Source organism: Heptranchias perlo, chromosome 3 (genome assembly GCF_035084215.1).
Source record: "Heptranchias perlo isolate sHepPer1 chromosome 3, sHepPer1.hap1, whole genome shotgun sequence".
Lineage (NCBI taxonomy): Eukaryota > Metazoa > Chordata > Chondrichthyes > Hexanchiformes > Hexanchidae > Heptranchias > Heptranchias perlo.
This window is the reverse complement of record NC_090327.1, coordinates 5,544,005-5,565,892: the sequence shown is the minus strand read 5'-3', so window position 1 is coordinate 5,565,892 and position 21,888 is coordinate 5,544,005. Positions and strand designations below refer to the sequence as shown.

The 21,888-nt window shown below is 46.2% G+C and overlaps 1 protein-coding gene across 2 annotated transcripts in view; it reads left to right on the top strand.

Moving 5' to 3' along the window:
* Positions 1-21,255, top strand: part of LOC137309885 (carbohydrate sulfotransferase 9-like) — a 114,509-nt gene extending 93,254 nt beyond the window's left edge. For both annotated transcript variants that reach the window (XM_067977912.1, XM_067977905.1), the window contains exons 3-4: positions 14,541-14,578; positions 18,446-21,255. In XM_067977912.1, the coding sequence (XP_067834013.1) occupies positions 14,541-14,578; positions 18,446-19,519 (1,112 nt within the window). In that variant the 3' untranslated portion in view covers positions 19,520-21,255. The remainder of the gene's footprint in view (positions 1-14,540; positions 14,579-18,445) is intronic.
* Positions 21,256-21,888: the final 633 nt, after the last annotated feature.

Sequence of the window (21,888 nt, the reverse complement as noted above, 5' to 3'; positions counted from 1 at the left end):
GTGGTGAAGGTTCTCCCACAGTGCTGTTAGGGAGTTCCTTCATCGTCGCTGGGTCAAAATCCTGGAACGGCGATATATTTCCAAGTCGAGTTGGTGTGTGACTTGGAGGGGAACGTGCAGGTGGTGTTGTTCCAATGTTCCTGCTGCTCTTGTCCTTCTAGATGGTAGAGGTCGCGGGTTTGGGAGGTGCTGTCGAAGAAGCCTTGGCGAGTTGCTGCAGTGCATCCTGTGGATGGTATACACTGCAGCCACTGTGCGCTGGTGGTGAAGGGAGTGAATGTTTAGGGTGGTGGATGGGGTGCCGATCAAGCGGGCTACTTTGTCCTGGATGGTGTCGAGCTTCTTGAGTGTTGTTGGAGCTGCACTCATCCAGGCAAGTGGAGAGTATTCCATCACACTCCTGACTTGTGCCTTGTAGATGGTGGAAAGGCTTTGGGGAGTCAGGAGGTGAGTCACTCGCCTCTGTGTTGCTGGCTAGAAAATTGCCCGTATGTGGATGTTCGGTGAAGATAGGATCGAACTCCGCTGTGATGCTGCCCGTGGCCAAGATGGCTGGCTCGGAGAGACTGTACCCAGCATGAATCAGCACCATTTGCAAATTTTTCCCTTTTGAGTTTCAGGCAGTGCATTCCAGTTTATGCAGTGCTTTTAACTCAGCCGTGGTTCAGTGGGTATCACTCTCACCTCTGAGTCAGAAGGTCGAGGGTTCAAGTCCCACTCCAGAGACAAAATCCAGGCCGACACTCCCAATGCAGTACAGAGGGTGTGCTGCACTGTCGGAGGTGCCCGTCTTCTGGATGAGACGTTAAACCGAGGCTCCGTCTGCCCCCTCAGGTGGACGTAAAAGATCCCACGGCCACTATTTCGAAGATGAACCGGGGAGTTCTCTCCGGTGTCCTGGGCCAATATTTATCCCTCAACCAACATCACTAAAACAGACGATCTGGTCATTATCACAATGGTGTTTGTGGGAGCTTGCTTTGCACAAATTGGCTGCTGCGATTCCTACATTACAACAGTAGTGACTACATTTCAAAAGTACTTCATTGGGTGTAAAGCTTTGTGATCGTCCTGAGGTTGCGAAAGTTGCTATATAAATGCAAGTTCTTTCTTTCCTTTAGTAAAACGCTAAGACGCTTGACAGGAGCGTAAAGTCAGACAAAAAAAAAATCGACATCTTACCTCTGCCTCATATGACCCTGGTGCTGATTAGCGCCATCTTTTGCCGGTGGGTGTCCGTGATTGTCCTCCGGACCCTGAGAGTTATAATCACGTTGCCAGTTACGGCATCGTACCACGACTTTCCGATGCTAATCAGCTCTCCGCACCTCGGGCGGGTGACCTTCCCGTGCCTGAGATTTCAGGTCAGTTCAGGTGATGGAGGGTGGCAACGCACTGGAAAAGTGTCACAGAACATCCCCCGCCCCCTGTCCCCTAAACCCACTCACCCCGGCTCATGCTATCCCTCCAGGTTCAGAGGGAACGTGGAGGTAACTTGGTCAAACCGTTCTGCAGCTCAGTTGTGCTCAAGTCCTGCACTGGGGCTCGAATCCATGATCTTCTAATTCCGAGCCATGTGTACTATCACTGAGTCAAGGTTGGTGCTCCGTGCACTGCTGTTCTGTCTTACAAGCCTTTCGAAGGATTACTGAGTCACGGGAGCTGGACCAATGAACACGTTTTTTGACCAGTCAAGACGAATTAGGGCTGATTTTAACTTTCAGCGGAAAATGTCCATTGAAGTCGCAGGAAAGTTAAATCAGGCGGGGTTGTTTAACGAGGGGCCATTCTGCTCCCACCTGTTATCCACCAGTGCCGAAAGTTTGAACCGGCCTGATAGAATCTCAGCAAATTAGACCAGCCTTTTAAGATCATGACAGTTCGATAGGGTAGACGTGGAGAAGATGTTTCCACTTGTGGGGGGAGACCAGAACTAGGGGGCCATAAATATAAGATAGTCACTAATAAATCCAATGGGGAATTCCGGGGAACCTTCTTTACCCAGAGAGTGGTGAGAATGTGGAACTCGCTACCACAAGGAGTAGTTGAGGCGAATAACATAGATACGTTTAAGGGAAAGCTCGATAAACACATGAGGGAGAAAGGAATAGAAGGTTATGCTGATGGGGTGAGATGAAGTAGGGAAAGAGGAGGCTCATGTGGAGTATAAACACCGACACGGACATAGAATCATAGAAAATTTACGGCACAGAAGGAGGCCATTCGGCCCATCATGCCCCCGCCAGCAGAAAATGAGCCTAATCCCACTTTCCAGCACTTGGTCCGTAGCCCTGTAGGTTACGGCACTTCAGGGTCATATCCAGGTACTTTTTAAATGAGTTGAGGGTTTCTGCCTCTACCACCCTCTCAGGCAGTGAGTTCCAGACCCCCACCACCCTCTGGGTGAAAACATTTCTCCTCAGCTCCCCTCTAATCCTTCTACCAATCACTTTAAATCTATGCCCCCGGTCAATGACCCCTCTGCTAAGGGAAATAGGTCCTCCCTATCCACTCTATCTAGTCCCGTCATAATTTTATACACCTCAATTAAATCTCCCCTCAGCCTCCACTGTTCCAAAGAGAACAACCCCAGCCTATCCAATCTTTCCTCATAGCTAAAATTCTCCAGTCCTGGCAACATCCTCGTAAATCTCCTCTGTACCCTCTCTAGTCCAATTAAAACCTTTGTGTAATGTGGTGACCAGAACTGTACTCAGTCCTCAAGCTGTGGCCTAATTAGTGTTTTATACAGTTCTAGCATAACCTCCCTGCTCTTATATTCTATGCCTTGGCTAATAAAGGAAAGTATTCCATATGCCTTCTTAACCACCTTATCTACCTGTCCTGCTACCTTCAGGGAACTGTGGACATGCACTCCAAGGTCCCTCACTTCCTCTACACCTCTTGGTATCCTCCCATTTATTGTGTACTCCCTTGCCTTGTTTGCCCTCCCCAAATGCATTACCTCACACTTCTCCGGATTGAATTCCATTTGCCACTTTTCTGCCCACCTGACCAGTCCATAGATATCTTCCTGCAGTCTACAGCTTTCCTCCTCACTATCAACCACACGGCCAATTTTTGTATCATCTGCAAACTTCTTAATCATGCCCCCTACATTTAAGTCCAAATCATTAATATATACCACAAAAAGCAAGGGACCCAGTACTGAGCCCTGCGGAACCCCACTGGAAACAGCCTTCCAGTCGCAAAAACACCCGTCGACCATTACCCTTTGCTTCTTCCCACTGAGTCAGTTTTGGATCCAACTTGCCACTCTCCCTTGGATCCCATGGGCTTGTACTTTTTTGACCAGTCTGCCATGTGGGACCTTGTCAAAAGCCTTGCTGTCGGGCCGAATGGCCTATTTCTATGCTGTACATTCTGTGTAATTCCTGAAGCACATTTTTTCAACTGTTTCAATGACTCCTTGCACACACGCGCTTGATCAAGCAAGAGACTCACAAAAGTTAAGTTCAGTGTCCTACAGTAATAATATGGTCCAAAGGCCGAATCTGATTTGTTATTTGAATCAGTTTTGACATGTATCGGACTGAGAGCATCAGAAGCAATACTCTCTCTCGTATAAAATAATTATATATATATATATATACATTAAAAAAAATTGAAACTCGTATTCTCTGGTGAATAAAAATTTTTTAATCATTGGCTGATTGCCTGAGAGACAGTCTCAGGAAGATTCATGCAATGACGGACAGTGTATTAATATGAAGTTTCCCAGGAACTATTGAACCCCACAGGAAACCACTGTGCATCCTTATTAACAGCCCTAACAATTATAGTTCTGTTTGTGTCGCAAGTATAATTGCTAAATATTAACCACTGTGGCTTGCACGCTGGGAGAATTTAAACACTCCGCAAAAGCCAATGTTGCTTAATTCTGTTCAATCAGTATCAACCCAAGGTTTTTTCTTTTATGTCCGGGGGGTTGCCAAGGGAACCAAATAATTGGCAAAATCTCTGCAGAAGAGGTAGCGTGAAACCTTCTGGAAGCTGTGTCCAGATTGCTGCTTGTTCTGTGTGGGAAATCTTGCATGTATTTTTGCCAAATGGGCAAAAACCAGCAGTTAACAGCACAGATTGTGTCGCTGGAAACTTCTGCACTGAGTAAACTCTTGATGATAAAGCCAAGTTCATCTTCCTGTTCACTGAGGAATGAGACTGTTCTCTCGAAAAGTGGCGCTCAGTATCTTGGGCCTTTACCGATCTAAAATTACTCATTACAGACAACCGAGTTTTTTTTATCCATTTCTCCTCAACTTAACAATTCACACAATTCTGCTTCACGCAATTATGCGAAAGTTTAAAATACAGCTCCGTATTCGGAGAATTTAATTGACTTATCCCTTATCAATAACTTTAGTTTTCCACTCTTAACGAGCAGAATCATAGAATGGTACAGCCACGCAAGGAGGCCATTTGGCCCATCGTGCCCGTGCTGGCTCTTTGAAAGAGCTATCCAATTAGTCTCACACTCCCCCTGCTCTTTCCCCGTAGCCCTGCAAATTTTCTCCTTCAAGTATTTATCCAATTCCCTTTTGAAAGTTATTATCGAATCTGCTTCCACCGCCCTTTCAGGCAGCGCGTTCCAGATCATCACAACTCAATGAGTAAAAAATATTCTCCTCTGGTTCTTTTTGCCAATTACTTTAAATCTGTGTTCTCTGGTTACCGACCCTTCTGCCACGGTTTCTCCTTACTAAGTATGACTCCCTTACTTTGTTATCTTATCGATAGTTTCACTCCTGTTCCATATAATTGCTATTCAATCAAGTGAAACCTTTAATTATAAGCCTTTGCTTCTGTATCAACTGTACTAATTAAAAAGGATGATGTAGGCCCAGGTGTTTTCCTTTGCAGAACTAACTAATCAGTATGCAATGGCATGTCCTTAATTAAGTCTCTTATTGCTTCATCTTGAGACTGACCATTGCTGCAGGGTCAATCCTGGCCCAATAGCCCAGTAGTACTTTCAATTGGCTTAAACTTCCCTGCTTAACAATCGAAGGTTAATGGTTAACATTATTCCATTACTATAAAGATAAAGCAACAGTAGCATAGAATTAGTAAATTTCAGTGCAGTCTGACTAACCCTCATCCATGTTTTCAAATCCCTCCATGGCCTCTTCTTCCCCCGCCCCCCCCCCCCCCCCCCATCTCTGTAACCTCCTCTAGCCCTACAACCCTCCCAGATCTTTGCGCTCCTCCAATTCTGGCCTCTTGCGCATCCCCGATTTTAATCGCTCCACCATTGGCGGCCGTGCCTTCAGCTGCCTAGGCCCTAAGCTCTGGAATTCCCTCCCTAAACCTCTCCGCCTCTCTACCTCTCTCTCCTTTTTAAGACGCTCCTTAAAACCTACCTCTTTGACCGAGCTTTTGGTCACCGGTCCTAATATCTCCGTATGTGGCTCGGTGTCAAATTTTGTTTGATAATCGCTCCTGTAAAGCACCTTGGGAGGTTTTACTACGGTAAAGGTGCTATATAAATGCAAGTTGTTATTGTTGACTCCTGAAAGTTGTGATTGGGTGATGTCGAGTTTGGGTTTTATAAGTCTGTAGGTTGTAAGAGGTTTAAAAAAAGATTGATGAGCTTTGAGATCCTTGCGCAGAAAGAGTGAGAGTAGGAGATCATACAACTAGCAGTGACTTGAATACAGCGAAAACATGGAGAGGAGAAAGAGCATGTACATCATAGAATCATACAGCACAGAAGGCGGCCATTCGGCCCATCGTGCCTGTGCCAGCTCTTTGAAAGAGCTATCCAACTAGTACCACTCCCCCTGCCCTTTCCCCGTAGCCCTGCAAATGTTTCCCTTTCAAATATTTATCCAATTCCCTTTTGAAAATTACTATTGAACCTGCTACCTCCGCCCTTTCAGGCAGCGCGTTCCAGATCATAAAACTTGCCATGCAAAAAATATTTCTCCTCATCTCCCCTTCTGGTTCTTTTGCCAAAAAAGCTCCTTTTTGAATTGTTGCCGTGAATCTGCGTTCGCCATGTGAGCTGGAGACTTAATAACCTATTGCTTAAAGAAAAACCTCCTGATGCCTAAACTAGTTCTATGCTTTTTCTCGTATCGTAAGAACGTAAGAAATAGGAGTAGGCCATGCGGCCCATCGAGCCTGCTCCGCCATTCAGTAAGATCATGGCTGACTTATAGGGAGAGGTTGGATAGACTGAGACTTTTTTCCCTGGAGAGTAGGAGGTTTAGGGGTGATCTTATAGAAGTCTATAAAATAATGAGGGGCATAGATAAGGTAGATAGTCAAAATCTTTTCCCAAAGGTAGGGGAGTCTATAACGAGGGGGCATAGATTTAAGGTGAGAGGGGAGAGATGCAAAAGGGTCCAGAGGGGCAATTTTTTCTCTCAAAGGGTGGTGAGTGTCTGGAACGAGCTGCCAGAGGCAGTAGTAGAGGCGGGTACAATTTTGTCTTTTAAAAAGCATTTGGACAGTTACATGGGTAAGATGGGTATAGAGGGATATGAGCCAAGTGCAGGCAATTGGGACTAGCTTAGTGGTATAAACTGGGCGACATGGACATGTTGGGCCGAAGGGCCTGTTTCCATGTTGTAAACTTCTATGATTCTATGATCTTCGACCTCAACTCCACTTTCCCGCCCGATCCCCATATCCCTTGATTCCCCTAGAGTCCAAAAATCTATCCATCTCAGCCTTGAATATACCATATCTAGGATTGCCGGAGGTGAAGTCCCCAGCACTCTCACCGCCCACGGTTATCATGGGCAGTCTCCTATATCGGGCAAATGGCGCTAGCCATTGGTCCTCACCGTAGGAGTCAATTACAAAGGTGCTGCTTACAACAAGTTAAGCTTGCCGACTACTTCGGGCAGTTCAATAAGTTCTTCTCACCCCATTACCGTATTTGTATTTAAATCCCTCCGTGGGTCGTTCTGTGTCTGTTTTGAGCTCGCTCTCTCTCTCTCTCTCTCTCTCATTCTCTCCCTCTCTCTCATTCTCTCCCTCTCTCTCATTCTCTCCCTCTCTCTCATTCTCTCCCTCTCTCTCTCTCATTCTCTCCCTCTCTCATTGTGAACAATCGCCCGTTCCGAGCTGGAATCCCGCCCGTGGCTCGCTGCCAGTAACTGCTGCAGAGTTTTAAGAAATCCTGTTTCTCTCTCCGCATTTTCCCAGCTCCCAATTCTTCAATCGGTAATTTGGGAACGTTGGGGAAAAACCCTCGGTTTAAATCCCGGACAAACCCTCTGTCGATCCCTCGCCACGTTAAATTTTGATAACAATAACCGCGGGGACGGGGTTGGATTCCAGTCACCCACGTATTTCCTTCTCTGTCCCGGTCTCTAAAAGACGATACGCTGTCCGACCGTGTAAAGCGGGCTAAAATCGCGCTCAATCAAACCCGCACGCTATAAACGGTGGGGACTGTGTTGAGAAAGTTGTTACAGGTAAGTGAGGGGCACTCCAATCTTTGGGCTTGACAAAGCTATGAATTCCTGAGCGGGGAAAATGTTCGGCATAGAAAGTAAAATATAGTTTCTGGAGGCAATTGCAATTGAGGAGATGTTGGAGTTTTATTGGAGATCAGAGGAGATATGTCAAGAATGTCAATAACTGAAGGAGGACCAGAAAGTGGAACTTGCTACCACATGGAGTGGTGCATTATGTTGTTTATGCTCCACACGAGCCTGCTCCCACCCTATTTACTTTTGGACTGTCGTCGCTGTTGTACTTTGTTGGCTGTAAAGCACTTTGGGACGTCCTGAGGTCGTGAAAGACGCTATATAAATGCAAGTCTTTCTTTCTTGTACTTCATCTCACCCTATCCTTCTATTCCCTCATGTACTTATCTAGCTTAAATGCGAATAAACAACAGCATAGACCAGTTGGGCCGAATGGCCTGTTTTTGTGCTCGTTGACTTCTGAGAAACATGAAAAATTGATGGAAACAAGATTTTTATTGACTCATCAAATCTAAGTGCTTAATTGGAAATTCCCTCTGCCTCCCCCCCCCGCCTCTCAAGTAAAAACAAGAAAACATCACTCAGTTGATAAACTTTAATTAAAACGGGTGCCAAATCATTACTTAGACATTTGTGCACAGTTCAGTGCACCCTCATTGGTCTAGAGTAATTCAACAAAGTATTAAATGTCAAATTCTTTTCAGGATTATGTGACCTATTGGTTGATGTGAATTTATTCTAACAAGAAACTAGCCATCTGAAAGATCCATATGTGTTGCCTGTGGATGGGGATTTCAGTAAGTTAATATAGTGAGAGGATTAATTCTGCACCAGATCACAAATTGGACAACTGACACATTCATGTAAACAGAGTCATTTTTACATCACCTTTAACACAGCAAAAGTAAGAATAGACTAGATAAGTTTTTTTTAAAAATTAGTGACTAGGTGATAGAATCATACAGTACAGAAGGAGGCCATTCGGCCCATTGTGCCTGTGTCGGCTCTTTGAACGAGCTATCCAATTTCCCCATAGCCCTGCAAATTTTTCCCCTTGAAGCATTTATCCAATTCCATTTTGAAAGTTACTGCTTCCACCTCCCTTTCAGGCAGTCTATTCCAGGTTATAACAACTTGCTGCGTAAAATAATTTCTTCTCTCCCCACTGGTTCTTTTGCCAATGCCCTAAATCCGTGTCCTCTGGTCACCGACCCTCCTGCCAGTGAAAAGTTTCTCCTTATTACACTCATCAAAACCCCTTCATAATTTTGAACACCTCTCTCAAATCTCCCCTTGACCTTCTCTGCTCCAAGGAGAACAATCCTGGTTTCTCCAGTCTCTCATCCCTGGTACCGTTCTAGTAAATCTCCTCTGCGCCTTCTCCAAGGCCTTGACACCCATTAACGTGTATCGCCCGGTTAACGAGGTGGTAATGACCTCAAAATGGGGATCGATGGCCTTGACACGGCCCCTTTAACCACGACAGTTTGACTGGCACCATTGTTAAAGGGGCCCAGCATAGAAGCACCTTCCCGTTTGAACGTGCTCTTAAACATGTGTCCGACTGCAACACGGAGCGAGATAAACAAAAAGGGTGAGAAGAAAGGTGCGATCAAATTTAGAAAAGACAATAGCCAGCAAGCTTTGAAGGGTCTTAATATGCAAATCGGGGTCCCAGGGAATTTTAGGTTGGAAATGGTCGGAGTGTATGCCGGGCGCACTCCCATCATTTCCACGGGCGATAAAGGAGACGAGGCCCAGCCAAATTAAGTTTGAAATGATCTTTGTAGGGCCAGGACAAGCAGTACTTTGGGTCCTACAAAAATAATCTGGACCTCCCCCTCTGACTCACCTGTTCCAATGCTCTCCTGGCCGACCTCCCACCTTCCACCCTCCGTAAACTTGAACTCATCCAAAACTCTGCTGCCCGTATCCTAACTCGCACCAAATCCCGTTCACCCATCACCCCCTGTGCTCGCTGACCTACACTGGCTCCCGGTCCAGCAACACCCCAATTTTAAAATTCTCATCCTTGTTTTCAAGTCCCTCCGTGGCCTCGCCCCCCCTCCCTATCTCTGTAACCTCCTCCAGCCCTACAATCCTCCGAGATCTCTGCGCTCCTCCAATTCTGGCCTCGTGTATCCCCGATTTTCATCGTTCCACCATTGGCAGCCGTGCCTTCAGCTACCTATGACCTAAGCTTTGGAATTCCCTCCCTAAACCTCTCTTTGTCTCCACCTCTCTCTCCTCCTTTAAGACGCTCCTTAAAACCTACCTCTTTGACCAAGCTTTTGGTGACCTGTCCTAATATCTCCTTATGTGGCTCAGTGTCAAATTTTGTTTGGTCATCACTCCTGTTAAGCGCCTTGGGACATTTTACTACATTAAAGGTGCTAAATAAATGCTAGTTATTGTTGATGACCCCTAAGAGTTGTGATAAGGTGTTGTCAAATTTTAGGTTTTATAAGTCTGTAGGTTGTAGGAAGTAAAAAAGATTGATGAGCTTTGAGATCCTTGGACATAAAGAGTTGAGAGTAGGAGATCATACAATTAGCAGTGATTGGAATACAGTGAAAACATGGATTGGAGAAAGAGCATATACATCATAGAATCATACAGCACAGAAGTCGACCATTCGGCCCATCGTGCCTGTGCCGGCTCTTTGAAAGAGCTATCCAATTTAGTCCCACTCCCCCTGCTCTTTCCCCATAGCCCTGCAATTATTTCCTATTCAAGTATTTATCCAATCCCCTATTGAAAGTTATTATTGAATCTCCTTCCACCGCCCTTTCAGGCAGCGCATTCCAGATCATCGTAACAACTCGCTGCGTAAAAAAAAAAAATTCTCATCTCCCCTCTGGCTCTTTTGCCAAAAAAAGAAGCTCCTCTTTGAACTGTTGCGAGCTGGGTTGGGTCGATGGTCCGCATCTCCCCGGTCTCCGTGCGAACATGGTCACGGCTCACGACCGCCGTCGATTCAGGCGGGGGTGACTGGTCGCCCAATTCTCACCATCTTTACTTCAGGCTTCAGAGGAAGAGAAGCAACACGGGGAAGGGGCTGTAAATGTGCTCCACCGTTCAACTTTGGTTTCTGGCAGCAGACCTTCCCTGGTCTTCACAAGCTGCAGAACTGGCTCTTGCTGTGGTGGGTGCACGCCAACAAAATGATGGGAGTGTGGCATCCAGCACCACTGCTGTTGATGTTTCTGCAGCTGGCAGTACTAGCACCTCCAACCAGTAGGGTTGGAAAACCATCTCTCCAGCCAGGACTCCATGGCACCGGAAGCACTAGCATCTGCTGATTCCCATCACTGCAATGCTGCCAGAATCAGACTGCCAGTCAACAGATGGGGAAGGGCTCTGGAGTTGAAGGAGGTCGGGGCGGGGGGGAGGGATCGGGAGTCGGAGGGGTGAGGGGAGGATCGGGAGTCGGAGGGGTGAGGGGAGGATCGGGAGTCGGAGGGGTGAGGGGAGGATCGGGAGTCGGAGGGGTGAGGGGAGGATCGGGAGTCGAAGGGGTGGGGAATCATGGTGTGGAAAAGGGAGTCTGGTAGATGGGGGAGAGATGGTCAGACAAGAGGGGGAGACCAGGGGTCAAGGAAAGAGTGGGGGAGAGACTGGGGAGTGGGGTGGGCGTTGGGACCAGCATTTTCTGCGGAGCTGGGAGCAGCAGCAGCAGCAGCATGGCTGCAAACAGGCCCAGGCTAAATTCTAGGCCAAGATTCAATCCCTTTCGACATAGACTGTGCCTTTGTGATTAATCGGTTTACGTGTGAGTTGCCATAATTGGACCAAGTCGCAATGTCAGGTTGCATTACTTTCAGGTCACTTCTTTTGACTCCGGATTAGTTGATTTGAGCTGAAGAACAATTGTTTATGCCAAATGTGCTCCAGCCTCATAAAGCAGCTCACCATTATAGCTGGAAAATTGCTTGATTATAATTCTACAGCATATAGGAAGGAACTTTGGAACAGGAGGAGGCCATTCAACCCCTCGGGCCTCTTCCACCGTTCAATTAGATCATAGCTCGTTTGTATCTTAACTCTATCTACCCGCCTTGGTTCTGTAACCCTTAATACCCTTGCCTAACAAAAATCTATCAATCTCAGTTTTGAAATTTTCAATTGACCCCCAGCCTCAACAGCTTTTTTTTTGGGGGGGGGGAGAGAGAGTTCCAGATTTCCACTCCCCTTTGTGTGAAGAAGTGTTTCCTGACATCACCCCTGAACGGCCTGGCTCTAATTTTAAGGTTATGCCCCCCTTGTTCTGGACTTCCCCCCCGCCAGAGGAAATAGTTTCTTCTTTAAGCATCTTAAACACCTCAAAAGAGGGCTGACTGTGTGATATGATGAATACAATAATTATTTCCACTGGGAAGCTGTATTTTGGTGTCAGCCGTGGCTCAGTGGGCAGCACTCTCGCCTCTGAGTCAGAAGGCTGTGGGTTCAAGTCCCACTCCAGGGACTTGAGCTACAGAATCTAGGCTGACACTCATAGTGCAGTACTGAGGGAGTGCTGCATTGTCGGAGGTGCCATGAGATGTTAAACCAAGGCCCAGTCTGCCCTCTCAGGTGGACGGAAAAAATCGCACGGCATTATTCGAAGAAGAGAAGGGGAGTTTTTCCCCAGTGTCCTGGCCACTATGTATTCAACAACCAACATCCCTAAAACAGATCATCTGGCCATTGTTACATTACAGTTGTGGAAGCTTCCACCCAACTGGTCTTTGCCGGGGATTATGTTCCACATGAGCCTTCATTCAACCCCATCAACATATCCCTCTATTCCTTTCTCCCTGGTATGTTGATCTGGCTTCCCCTAAAATGTATCTATGCTATTCACCTCAACCACTCCTCATGTTGGCGAGTTCCACATTCTCACCACTCTCTGGGTAAAGAAGTTTCTCCTGAATTCTTTATTGACTATCTTATACTTACGGCCCCTGGTGTTGGTCTCGCCCACAAGTGGAAACATCTATCCTATCGAGCCCACTTCATAATTTTAAGGACCTCTTATATATCCGTTATTTTTACCTTGGTTTTGTTTTTAAAGAGCTTGCTCGCTTGTGGTCACTTTTTGGGTGATTTATCAGGGATTCTGAGAGAATGACCCCTGGCAGCTTTTTCACAGTTTTCCCTCCTTTTCCAATGTTCTGATTTTCCCCCCCCCCTACCCCCGCTAGTGGCACCGAGACAGATGCCATGGAGCACCTTTAGCCCGTCCTCCTTCCTGCCTCTTCTCCTAAAGACCATGGCCAAGTTGTTAATTTTTCACACCTGAGCCTGTACAGTGAGGATCAAGATGCAACTCAACCATGGGGAACATCACCACTGACAGCAACCCTGCCCTCATCAAGCATCCACACATATTACAATTCAGTAACGGTCACTGAATAATGAAGAGGAACGGGCAAATCACTGGCAAAATAACAGTGACTTCACAGCACCCGTCATTATTAATGCTTAAAAAAAAACAGCAACGCCCCATGCGTTGCGAATCACCGCAAGTTAGTCTCGGGATAAGGGGTCGGCCATTTAGGACTGAGATGAGGAGGAATTTCTTCACTCAGAGGGTCGTGAATCTTTGGAATTCTCCACCTCGGAGGGCTGTGGATGCTGAGTCGTTGAGTATATTCAAGGCTGAGATGGATAGGTTTTTAGACTCTAGGGGAATCAAGGGATATGGGGATCGGGCAGGAAAGTGGAGTTGAGGTCGAAGATCAGCCATGATCTTGTTGAATGGCGGAGCAGGCTCGAGAGGCCGTCTGCGCTACTCCTGCTCCTATTTCTTACATTCTTATTAAGTTGCTGGGCGATTTGCGCTGCTCTGCCGTTAGCTTCGTGAAAACGGCAGCTCGCCCTCAACATCCCCGTGAGTTTCAAGAAATTGCTGCATTTGCGCCGTAAATACAAACGAATCTCGCCGCAGGTATTTAGGGCTGTTAGTTTATGTCATAAGGGCCCTTTTTATGAGGAGATTTATGTTCCTGCAGTGCCAATCAAACTCTCCGGCCTAGAAAGGGAACAATTGAAACTGTAGAATCTCATTCCTGCAGTTGGTAAATTGTTCCTAGAGACTTTTTACATTTTTAACTTTTAACTTTTTTTATTACTTTTCCTTTCTGTCTCTTTTTTCCTCTCTTTCTTAATCCAATCTTTCTCTCTTTATTTCTCTTTCTGTACCTGATTTGACTCTGATTCACCCTATTTCCTCCTCCGTCCTTCCTCTGTTTCTTTCTCAATCCTCAAATCTCATTGATTAAGGAGAGAGACTGTTGGTCCCGTCGTTCACTAAGGTCCCAGATGCCCTGTTATCAGCTCGCACTTCCAGCAATTTGCAGCACAAAATTTTTTCCACCTGAAAGGTGAGAGAAAAAGTGTAACTAATGGGGCACGCAGCGAAATGCTCGACTCCAAGACTTGGGCCATTGTTTCCTCTCTCCGGCTCAGGAATGCCAAGACAGTTTTTAAAAATTCATTCATGGGATGTGGGCATCGCCGGCGAGGCCGGCATTTATTGCCCATCCCTAATTGCCCTCGAGGAGGTGGTGGTGAGCCGCCTTCTTGAACCGCTGCAGTCCGTGTGGTGATGGTTCTCCCACAGTGTTGTTAGGTAGGGAGTTCCAGGATTTTGACCCAGCGACGATGAAGGAACGGCGATATATTTCCAAGTTGGGATGGTGTGTGACTTGGAGGGGAATGTGCAGGTGGTGTTGTTCCCATGTGCCTGCTGCCCTTGTCCTCCTAGGTGGTGGAGGTCGCGGGTTTGGGAGGTGCTGTCGAAGAAGCCTTGGCGAGTTGCTGGAGTGCATCCTGTGGATGGTACACACTGCAGCCACAGTGCGCCAGTAGTGAAGGGAGTGAATGTTTAGGGTTACTCACTCACTCACTCCTCCTGGTCTGTATGGTTTCGTACTGAATCTGTCTGATAGGGGTGCATCTAACCAGTAATTTCACAGTAGGTAAGAATATTATATAGTCCACTGCACCAATTTATTTAATCCTGATAAATTCACTTCTGTTCTTAAAGATGATATTTCCATGAAAATTAACACTGATCTTTTGTTTCTTTTTCAGTATTGAGATATAAGATTCAACAGGACCAAAGCAAAAAGGTAATTGAACCTAATGGGTGTGTTATATAATATCATGTACAGGAATTATGAAGAATAGGCAAGCAATCTGATAGTAACCCATATTCAAAATCAACCCTCACCATTCCTCCGACTGGTATCTGATATAACTTCACTTTTACGTTTTTAGTAACGCTTTTGAATGCAACAATATTATAAATTTACTTGGTTGACTGCAATTTGGGATTATTTAGGGGTCCAACTCGGAACTAAAATGAGAGCTGGCGCTAGGGTTGCCAACACTGGTTGGACATATTCCTGGAGGTTTCATCACGTGACCTTGTGTCTCCAACCGCCCCACCCCTACACTCCCGCCATTGGTCGCCCAACATGTCCATCCTCATGATGCCCCGCCTTCCTACACCAATCAGAAAGTGAATAGACTCTTCATTACCCAATTGGATGATTCTTCACTGTCAGTCAAACAGCCCCTTTTCCCCCAACTCCAATAATTTTTTATTGCTAATAAACAAAAGTGTTCAAAGAAAATTTTTTTTAGACAATTTTTTTATTGTCCCTTTATGATTTTTCTTCTGGGTGCTTTGCTCACAGCTGTGACCTGGAGATTAGTCATTAATTCCTGGAGACTCCAGGGCAATCCTGGAGGGTTGGCAACCCTAAGCTGGAGCAGCAAAAATGAAGCACAGAATCTGCTCTCCGTCTTGTGTGCTTAGCAGTGTGGTTTAGGAAAATCACCACAAGGCAATATGCTTTAATATTGTGAGATAGATACTGTTGTGTGATGGTCTTAATTCATCACCTTAAATTGTTCCCACTATTACTTCACCCTAATGTTACATACCTCAAATCGTTCTTTCCAAACACTGTGCAAATTTGGAAGGACAAAATCCATAATTACATTGCAATTATGGGTGTTTTCAAAATTCAAGTGAGCATAAACAAAAATATATATATTTTACTGAAGTCCCACTGATCATAATTTGGGCCCCTCAGCTATGTTTTAAGAAATATTTTTAAAGTAATATTAATACTATGATGTTGAATGGCAAATAGAGATCTAAAGACTTGAAAATATTTCATATAACCTTTATAAATCATTGGTTAGACCTCAGCTGGAGTATTGTGTCCAGTTCAGGGCATCACTGGATGGATTTCACGGCCTTGGAGAGGGTGCGGAGGAGATTTACTAAAACGGTACCAGGGATGAGGGACTTCAGTTATGTGGAGAGACTGGAGAAGCTGGGATTGTTCTCCTTAGAGCAGAGAAGGTTAAGGGGAGATTTAATAGAGGTGTTCAAAATCATGAAGGGTTTTGATAGAGTAAATAAGGAGAGACTGTTTCCAGTGGCAGGAGGGTCGGTAATCAGAGGACACAGATTTAAGGTAATTGGCAAAAAAAGAGGGGAGATGAGAGAAATTTTTTTACGCAGCGAGTTGTTATGATCTGGAATGCGCTGCCTGAAAGGGTGGTGGAAGCAGATTCAATAGTAACTTTCAAAAGGGAACTGGGTAGATACTTGAAAAGGAGAAAGTTGCTGGGCTACGGGGCAAGAACAGGGGAGTGGGACGAATTGGATAGCTCTTTCAAAGAGCCGGCACAAGCACGATGGGCCGAATGGCCTCCTCCTGCGCTGTGTGATCGTTTTAATGGACATCACAATTCAATACCTATCATGGGACTTTGGCCTGGATTTTAACTCCCACCGTGTTTCCGACGGGCTTTCGCCATGACGAATTAGTTCCACCCGCACGGAAGAATGAGACCCAGGCGATTTTAAAGAGCGGACCTCATTGAGGTCCAGGAGCCCACCCACCTGCTTGAGACCAGGTGAGTGGTGGGATCAGCTGCCTGGGCTGTCCTGAGGGGGGGGGGGGGGTCTCGCGGTCGGGGGGAGGGACGCGAGTCTGCAGCGAGGGAAAGGCCTGAGCTTTCCTGGTAAACGTACATTTTCGGTCCTTTATTGGCCCTGATCCATTTCACCGCTGGGTTGGCCTGGCGGGAATCTCGCTACGGCTTCTCGCTCACTCCAACGAGTTAAAATTGCAGTCGGGTCCCAACGTGCATACGTAAAGAAAGATGTGCATTTATATAGCGTCTTTCACGTCTTCAGGACATCCCAAAGCACTTTACAACCCACACAGTACTTTTTTGATGTATAGTCACTGTTGTAATGTAGGAAACGCGGCAGCCAATTTGCGCACAGCAAGATCCCACAAACAACAATGATCAAATATTTTTTAGTTAAATATTGGCCCAGGACACCGGGGAGAACTCCCCTGCTCTTCTTCGAAATAGCGCCGTGGGATCTTTTACGTCCACCTGAGAGGGCAGACGGGACCTCGGTTTAACGTCTCATCCGAAAGACGGCACCTCCGACAGTGCAGCACTCCCTCAGTGCTGGCACTGGGAGCACTGAGTCTTTGGGCGGCCATCCTTGCTGTCTGCTCAGTTGAGCAGGTTAAAATCCCAACCGGTCAGCTCCCAGCGGGTCGGGTTTAAAAAAAAATCGCCCTCTTTGATTTTGTTTGGTATTAGTTAATGAGAAACCACACTTGTTTATGCTGCCTTATACTTGCGACCTTAATGATTTAAAGGGTCAATTTGATTTTAACCAATTGAACTCTTTACATGAGGCAGTGGCTTCATTTTAAAGAGACAAAGTATGTTGAAAGAAATCTACGGCCCCATGGGATACTGCACTTCCTGTCATTTCCAGTACCAGGGCTCAGTGTTCCCCTGTAATCTGTATCTAATGCTTCCTACATCTGACATTGGCAGCAAAGTGTGGTTTAAAAACACTTTCTTCTTATATTTTGGTGGGAAGAATAAGAGGGCCACATACTGCTTGCATAATAAGAGTCTAAATGGGGTAGAGGAGCAGAGGGATCTGGGGGTACAGGTACACAAATCACTAAAACTAGCCACGCATCTAGGCTGAGTGGTCACAGAATAGAAAGGATATTATATTACCCGGAAAGGAGAGATAACGCTGGCCAGGCGATTCGTTCTCTCTCTTTCGACGTCGTCTCTACGTCCCTGATGTAGGGTCCCTACTTCCGCGATGGTTAGTCTCTGGAATCTCCCTCACAAACACACTGGCACCAAGCCTGCGATTCTTCAGTTTTAACTTCAAGTCTGTCTTTTCGAGTGATGCTATCTTCTCCGGTTGGCTTAAAGTTCTTTGAGTGGTCAGTGTCATCCCCTGATTGGCTCTGTTCCAAGGGGCTAGGTAGCATCACCTCATTACTCCTTTTCTAAATAAGGCCTGGTGTCTCATCAAAGCTCCCTTGCCCCTCTAAGAAGCGGAACGAATTCAAACCGGTTCTGGCCAGTTCAGACCAGTGACTGAACTCCAGGTCACCTCAGTTCAAAAGTCAGTGTCTTTGTTAGCAATTCGAATTAACCTCAGTAGTTTTCTGCAGCCCCTGGCCAACAGGACAAACCCAAAATCAAATTCTAAATCTGTACCTTAATCTAGCTTTGATCATCTATAACTTCAGTTCATCACGAACCCACGGAGGAGGTGGGGGGTGGGTGGGGGGGCGGTCGTTTTGACTTTGGGCGATAGTGCAAAAGGGGGCCATATCGGATCAGCCGACCATCATACACCCCTCTAGATTTTCGCCCAAATTTTAAAAAAATTACCCCTGCCGTGCTATTCAGATTTGACCCTAACACCTGGAAAATTCAGCACTGTAAACTGCAATCTCAAAATAAAGAACGAAGGAGTTTGAAGTAAAGAATTGACGTCTACAGCTTCCAGTGTGATAGTTAGACTTTGGTGGTCTAATTTGGTCCCCGTAGGCGTTAGATGTTCCTCCTGGTACAACCTCTGGCTTTCGACAATCATTCTTTAGACTTTCCATCTTGTTTTCTTTCCTTCACAGGTCTGGGACAAACCGACTAAAGACCCAGGCGAGGATCACGGACGTTTCGGGACCGCAAGAGTTGTGGGTTACCAGGTTGAGGGAATCGGCAAGGAGGCTGCCTCAAGTCGCACCACGCACACCGTGGATGAAGCCGGCGATCCGCTGAAGAAGAGGTTATCTGAGCAGAAGAAGATGCGGAATTTATTGCTGAAGAGGCTCTTGGAGCCAATCAACGAGCCGCCGACCTTTCATCTCCTGAACAGGAGTCTGGTGACGGACGAAGTTCAGGAGAAAAGGAAAACCTCCCTCATTGACTTCTGTAGGAAATACTACGTCAGCAAGCACAAGACCTCCTTGATCCGGCTGGTGTCACGGATCTACGTGGAGGACAAACATAAGCTGCTGTATTGCGAAGTGCCTAAAGCTGGGTGTTCGAACTGGAAGCGCATCTTGATGGTGCTGAACGGCCTGGCCTCGTCGCCGCACAATATCTCCCACGACTTTGTGCACTACGGGAAGCGCCTTCAGAGGCTGGACAGCTATAACCTCAAGGAGACCTACGAGCTCTTGAACACCTTCACCAAAGTTTTGTTTGTGAGGGACCCGATGGAAAGACTGGTGTCAGCCTTCAGGGACAAGTTCGAGCACCCGAACAGCTATTACCATCCTGTGTTTGGCAAAGCAATCTTGAAGAAGTACCGAGTCAACGCCAGCGCCGAGGCCCTAAAAACAGGATCGGGGGTGACTTTCAAGGAGTTCGTTCACTACCTCTTGGATCCACGAAAGCCCGTCGGCATGGATATTCACTGGGAGCAGATTAGCAAGCTCTGCTCTCCCTGCCTAATTAATTATGACTATATCGGAAAGTTTGAGAGCTTGGAGAAGGATGCTAACTATTTACTGAAGCTGATCGGTGCCCCTGCACAACTCCAGTTCCCTAGTTTCAAAGACAGGCACTCCACTGATGAGAGGACTACATCTGCTGTGGTGGAACAATATCTGGAACAAATATCCCCTTTGGAAAGGCAAAAGATTTATAATTTTTACTATCTGGACTATCTGATGTTTAACTATTCCAAGCCGCATTTTTAAATTTGTAGCAGATCCAAAAAAAGGTAATTTATCAACAGATCTTAATATATTTTGTGATGTAGAAATTATTTTGATACATTGTTCTGGAATTGGAATAATGTTTGTGCATTAAGCCCTTCAGTGACTTTATAAGTTTCTCAGTAAGGCGACAGGTGACGGGGAAAGAAAGGGTGAGCCCCTCCAATCGAACATGTACACCATGCGGTGTGGTAGTAGGCCGTACACATCAGAAGGTCAAAGACTCGATCCCCAGTCTCGACTGATTGAGCAAATCCCAGTTGGAAGGTAACATTTTGGTCTCGTCGCTGCTGGACTTGGTGGGGGGGGTGGGGGAGACAAATTTGCCGTTGCTCTGTGGTGACTGTTGCTGGAAAGTGCACGCCTGTGAACATGGAAGGAAGACGGGTCGATGCTGGCTGTGATGCCTCCTACAGTTGAATAGACTCTGCGCACGCGCTCGCTGTCCGCAAGTCAAGAGTGCAGAATAGCCATTTTAATGAGGTGATGGGGGACCTCCAGTTCCTGGCCAGAATCGGCGTGTTCAGAGGAGAAAAGAAATTGTGGGACCAAAAAGTTTGGTTGGGAATCAAGATTTCATTGCTTTCCCCCCTCATTACTGCTGGTGTAGGACTTAAATGCAGGCAGCCAGGGAGGAACAGGGTCGTTTATAAATGGAGGCATGTGGTGTGTCCAGGGCCGCCAGTGGTAGTTTATAAAGTTAAGCCATCAAGGCTCATAAGATCATCATGGAAAAGTCTTAGCTGTGATTCCACTCCAGCATCCAATGTAAAACCAGCAAAAATAAAAGGCTACAGTGTTCGTCTCCTCCTTTCCAAAGTGGGGGTAGGGGGGTATTTGAATAACCTGATCCATCTCTTTTTAGTAACTTCTCTGTAATCAGCTATGGGGAGTGAGAAATAACTTCCCCCAACTACCAGTCCACTGTGGGGCCAATCCTTCTGCAGTACTCTAGTGGGGAAAATGGCAGCCAAGTGTGCTGGCGGAACATGTAAATAAGCTTTTAGATATTCACTCGGCCACACTTGTTATTGTTTCATCGTCGTAGAGTAGAATTTTTGTGTCATGGCACACAAAAGTGATGGCAACACTGAGGCCTGAATTCCCCTAGTCCCACTCTCAAGGCAGGATTTCCATCTGGCCTACCAACCCCAACCCAATGTTCTTGAGTCGGGGCTTATTAGTAATGCAGGGGGAACACCCAATGCAGGACCAGAAGAGGAAGGGACGAGCCTTAAAGGGGCCAGAAGAGTCCCAAAGACTGCAGCAACTTATTTTACTTAATGCCTTGGACTAGAGAGAGGGGGGGAGTGATGTTGAAGGGGGGTTAGGGTGCCGCAGACACGGGGAAACTGTGCAGTCCCGCCTCCCACCAGCATTTACACGTGGAGGGCAGGAAAGAGGGCAGCCGGTGGTCTTCCCAGCAGGGGGCAGGGGGAGGAATATCAGAGTCGGGAACGCCCTCATCTCCCGATCCTCCCGCTGCTTCCGACACTTTCCCACCTGACTTGGGGCCAGATAGAGGAGGACAATCTTGGCCTAAAAGTGAATATAAGATTGGGTTTCACTGCGCTGAGTTACAGTGCTGAAAAGTGAATATGTAACAGAGGGTGAATTTTGCTGGGTTCGAACCTAATCGTGAGTGTGAAATTGACCAAGTTTTGTTGCGTTTCAATACTACTGGTGACTATGAAATAAAAGTGAATTATATTTTGACATCATGTAATTGGATTCATTCTGCTGGCATTCAGCATAAATCATCCATTGTTAATGGAGCAACAGACTTGAGTCAGAAATGGAAATGTGCACTAAAGCAAAGAGTAAACACCTGAAGAGAGGGAGCTGCCAACTCTCACATGTTGGAAGGTTTGCCTTACAAAATATTCTTGTGGAGGATTAATATTCAGCCTCAGTGAGTAACCTTCTGTTAATTTCATCAAAATTTATACCTGCCACTTGCAAAAAAATTTAAGAAATAAATACTAAATCTAATAAACCAGCATTTAGACTCGGTGATTAATCCTTTCATTTCTACGATTGACTCTTACAAAGAATTTACAGCACAGAAACAGGCCATTCGGCCCAACTGGTCTTTGCCGGTCTTTATGCTCCACACAAGCCTCCTCCCTCCCGACTTCATCTAACCCTATCAGCGTAACCTTCTATTCCTTTCTCCCTCATGTGTTTATCGAGCTTTCCCTTAAATGCATCTATGATAGTCGCCTCAACCACTCCTTGTGGTAGCAAGTTCCATATTCTCACCACTCTCTGGGTAAACAAGTTTCTCCTGAATTCCCTATTGGATTTATTAGTGTCTATCTTATGTTTATGGTCCCTTGTTCTGGTCTCCC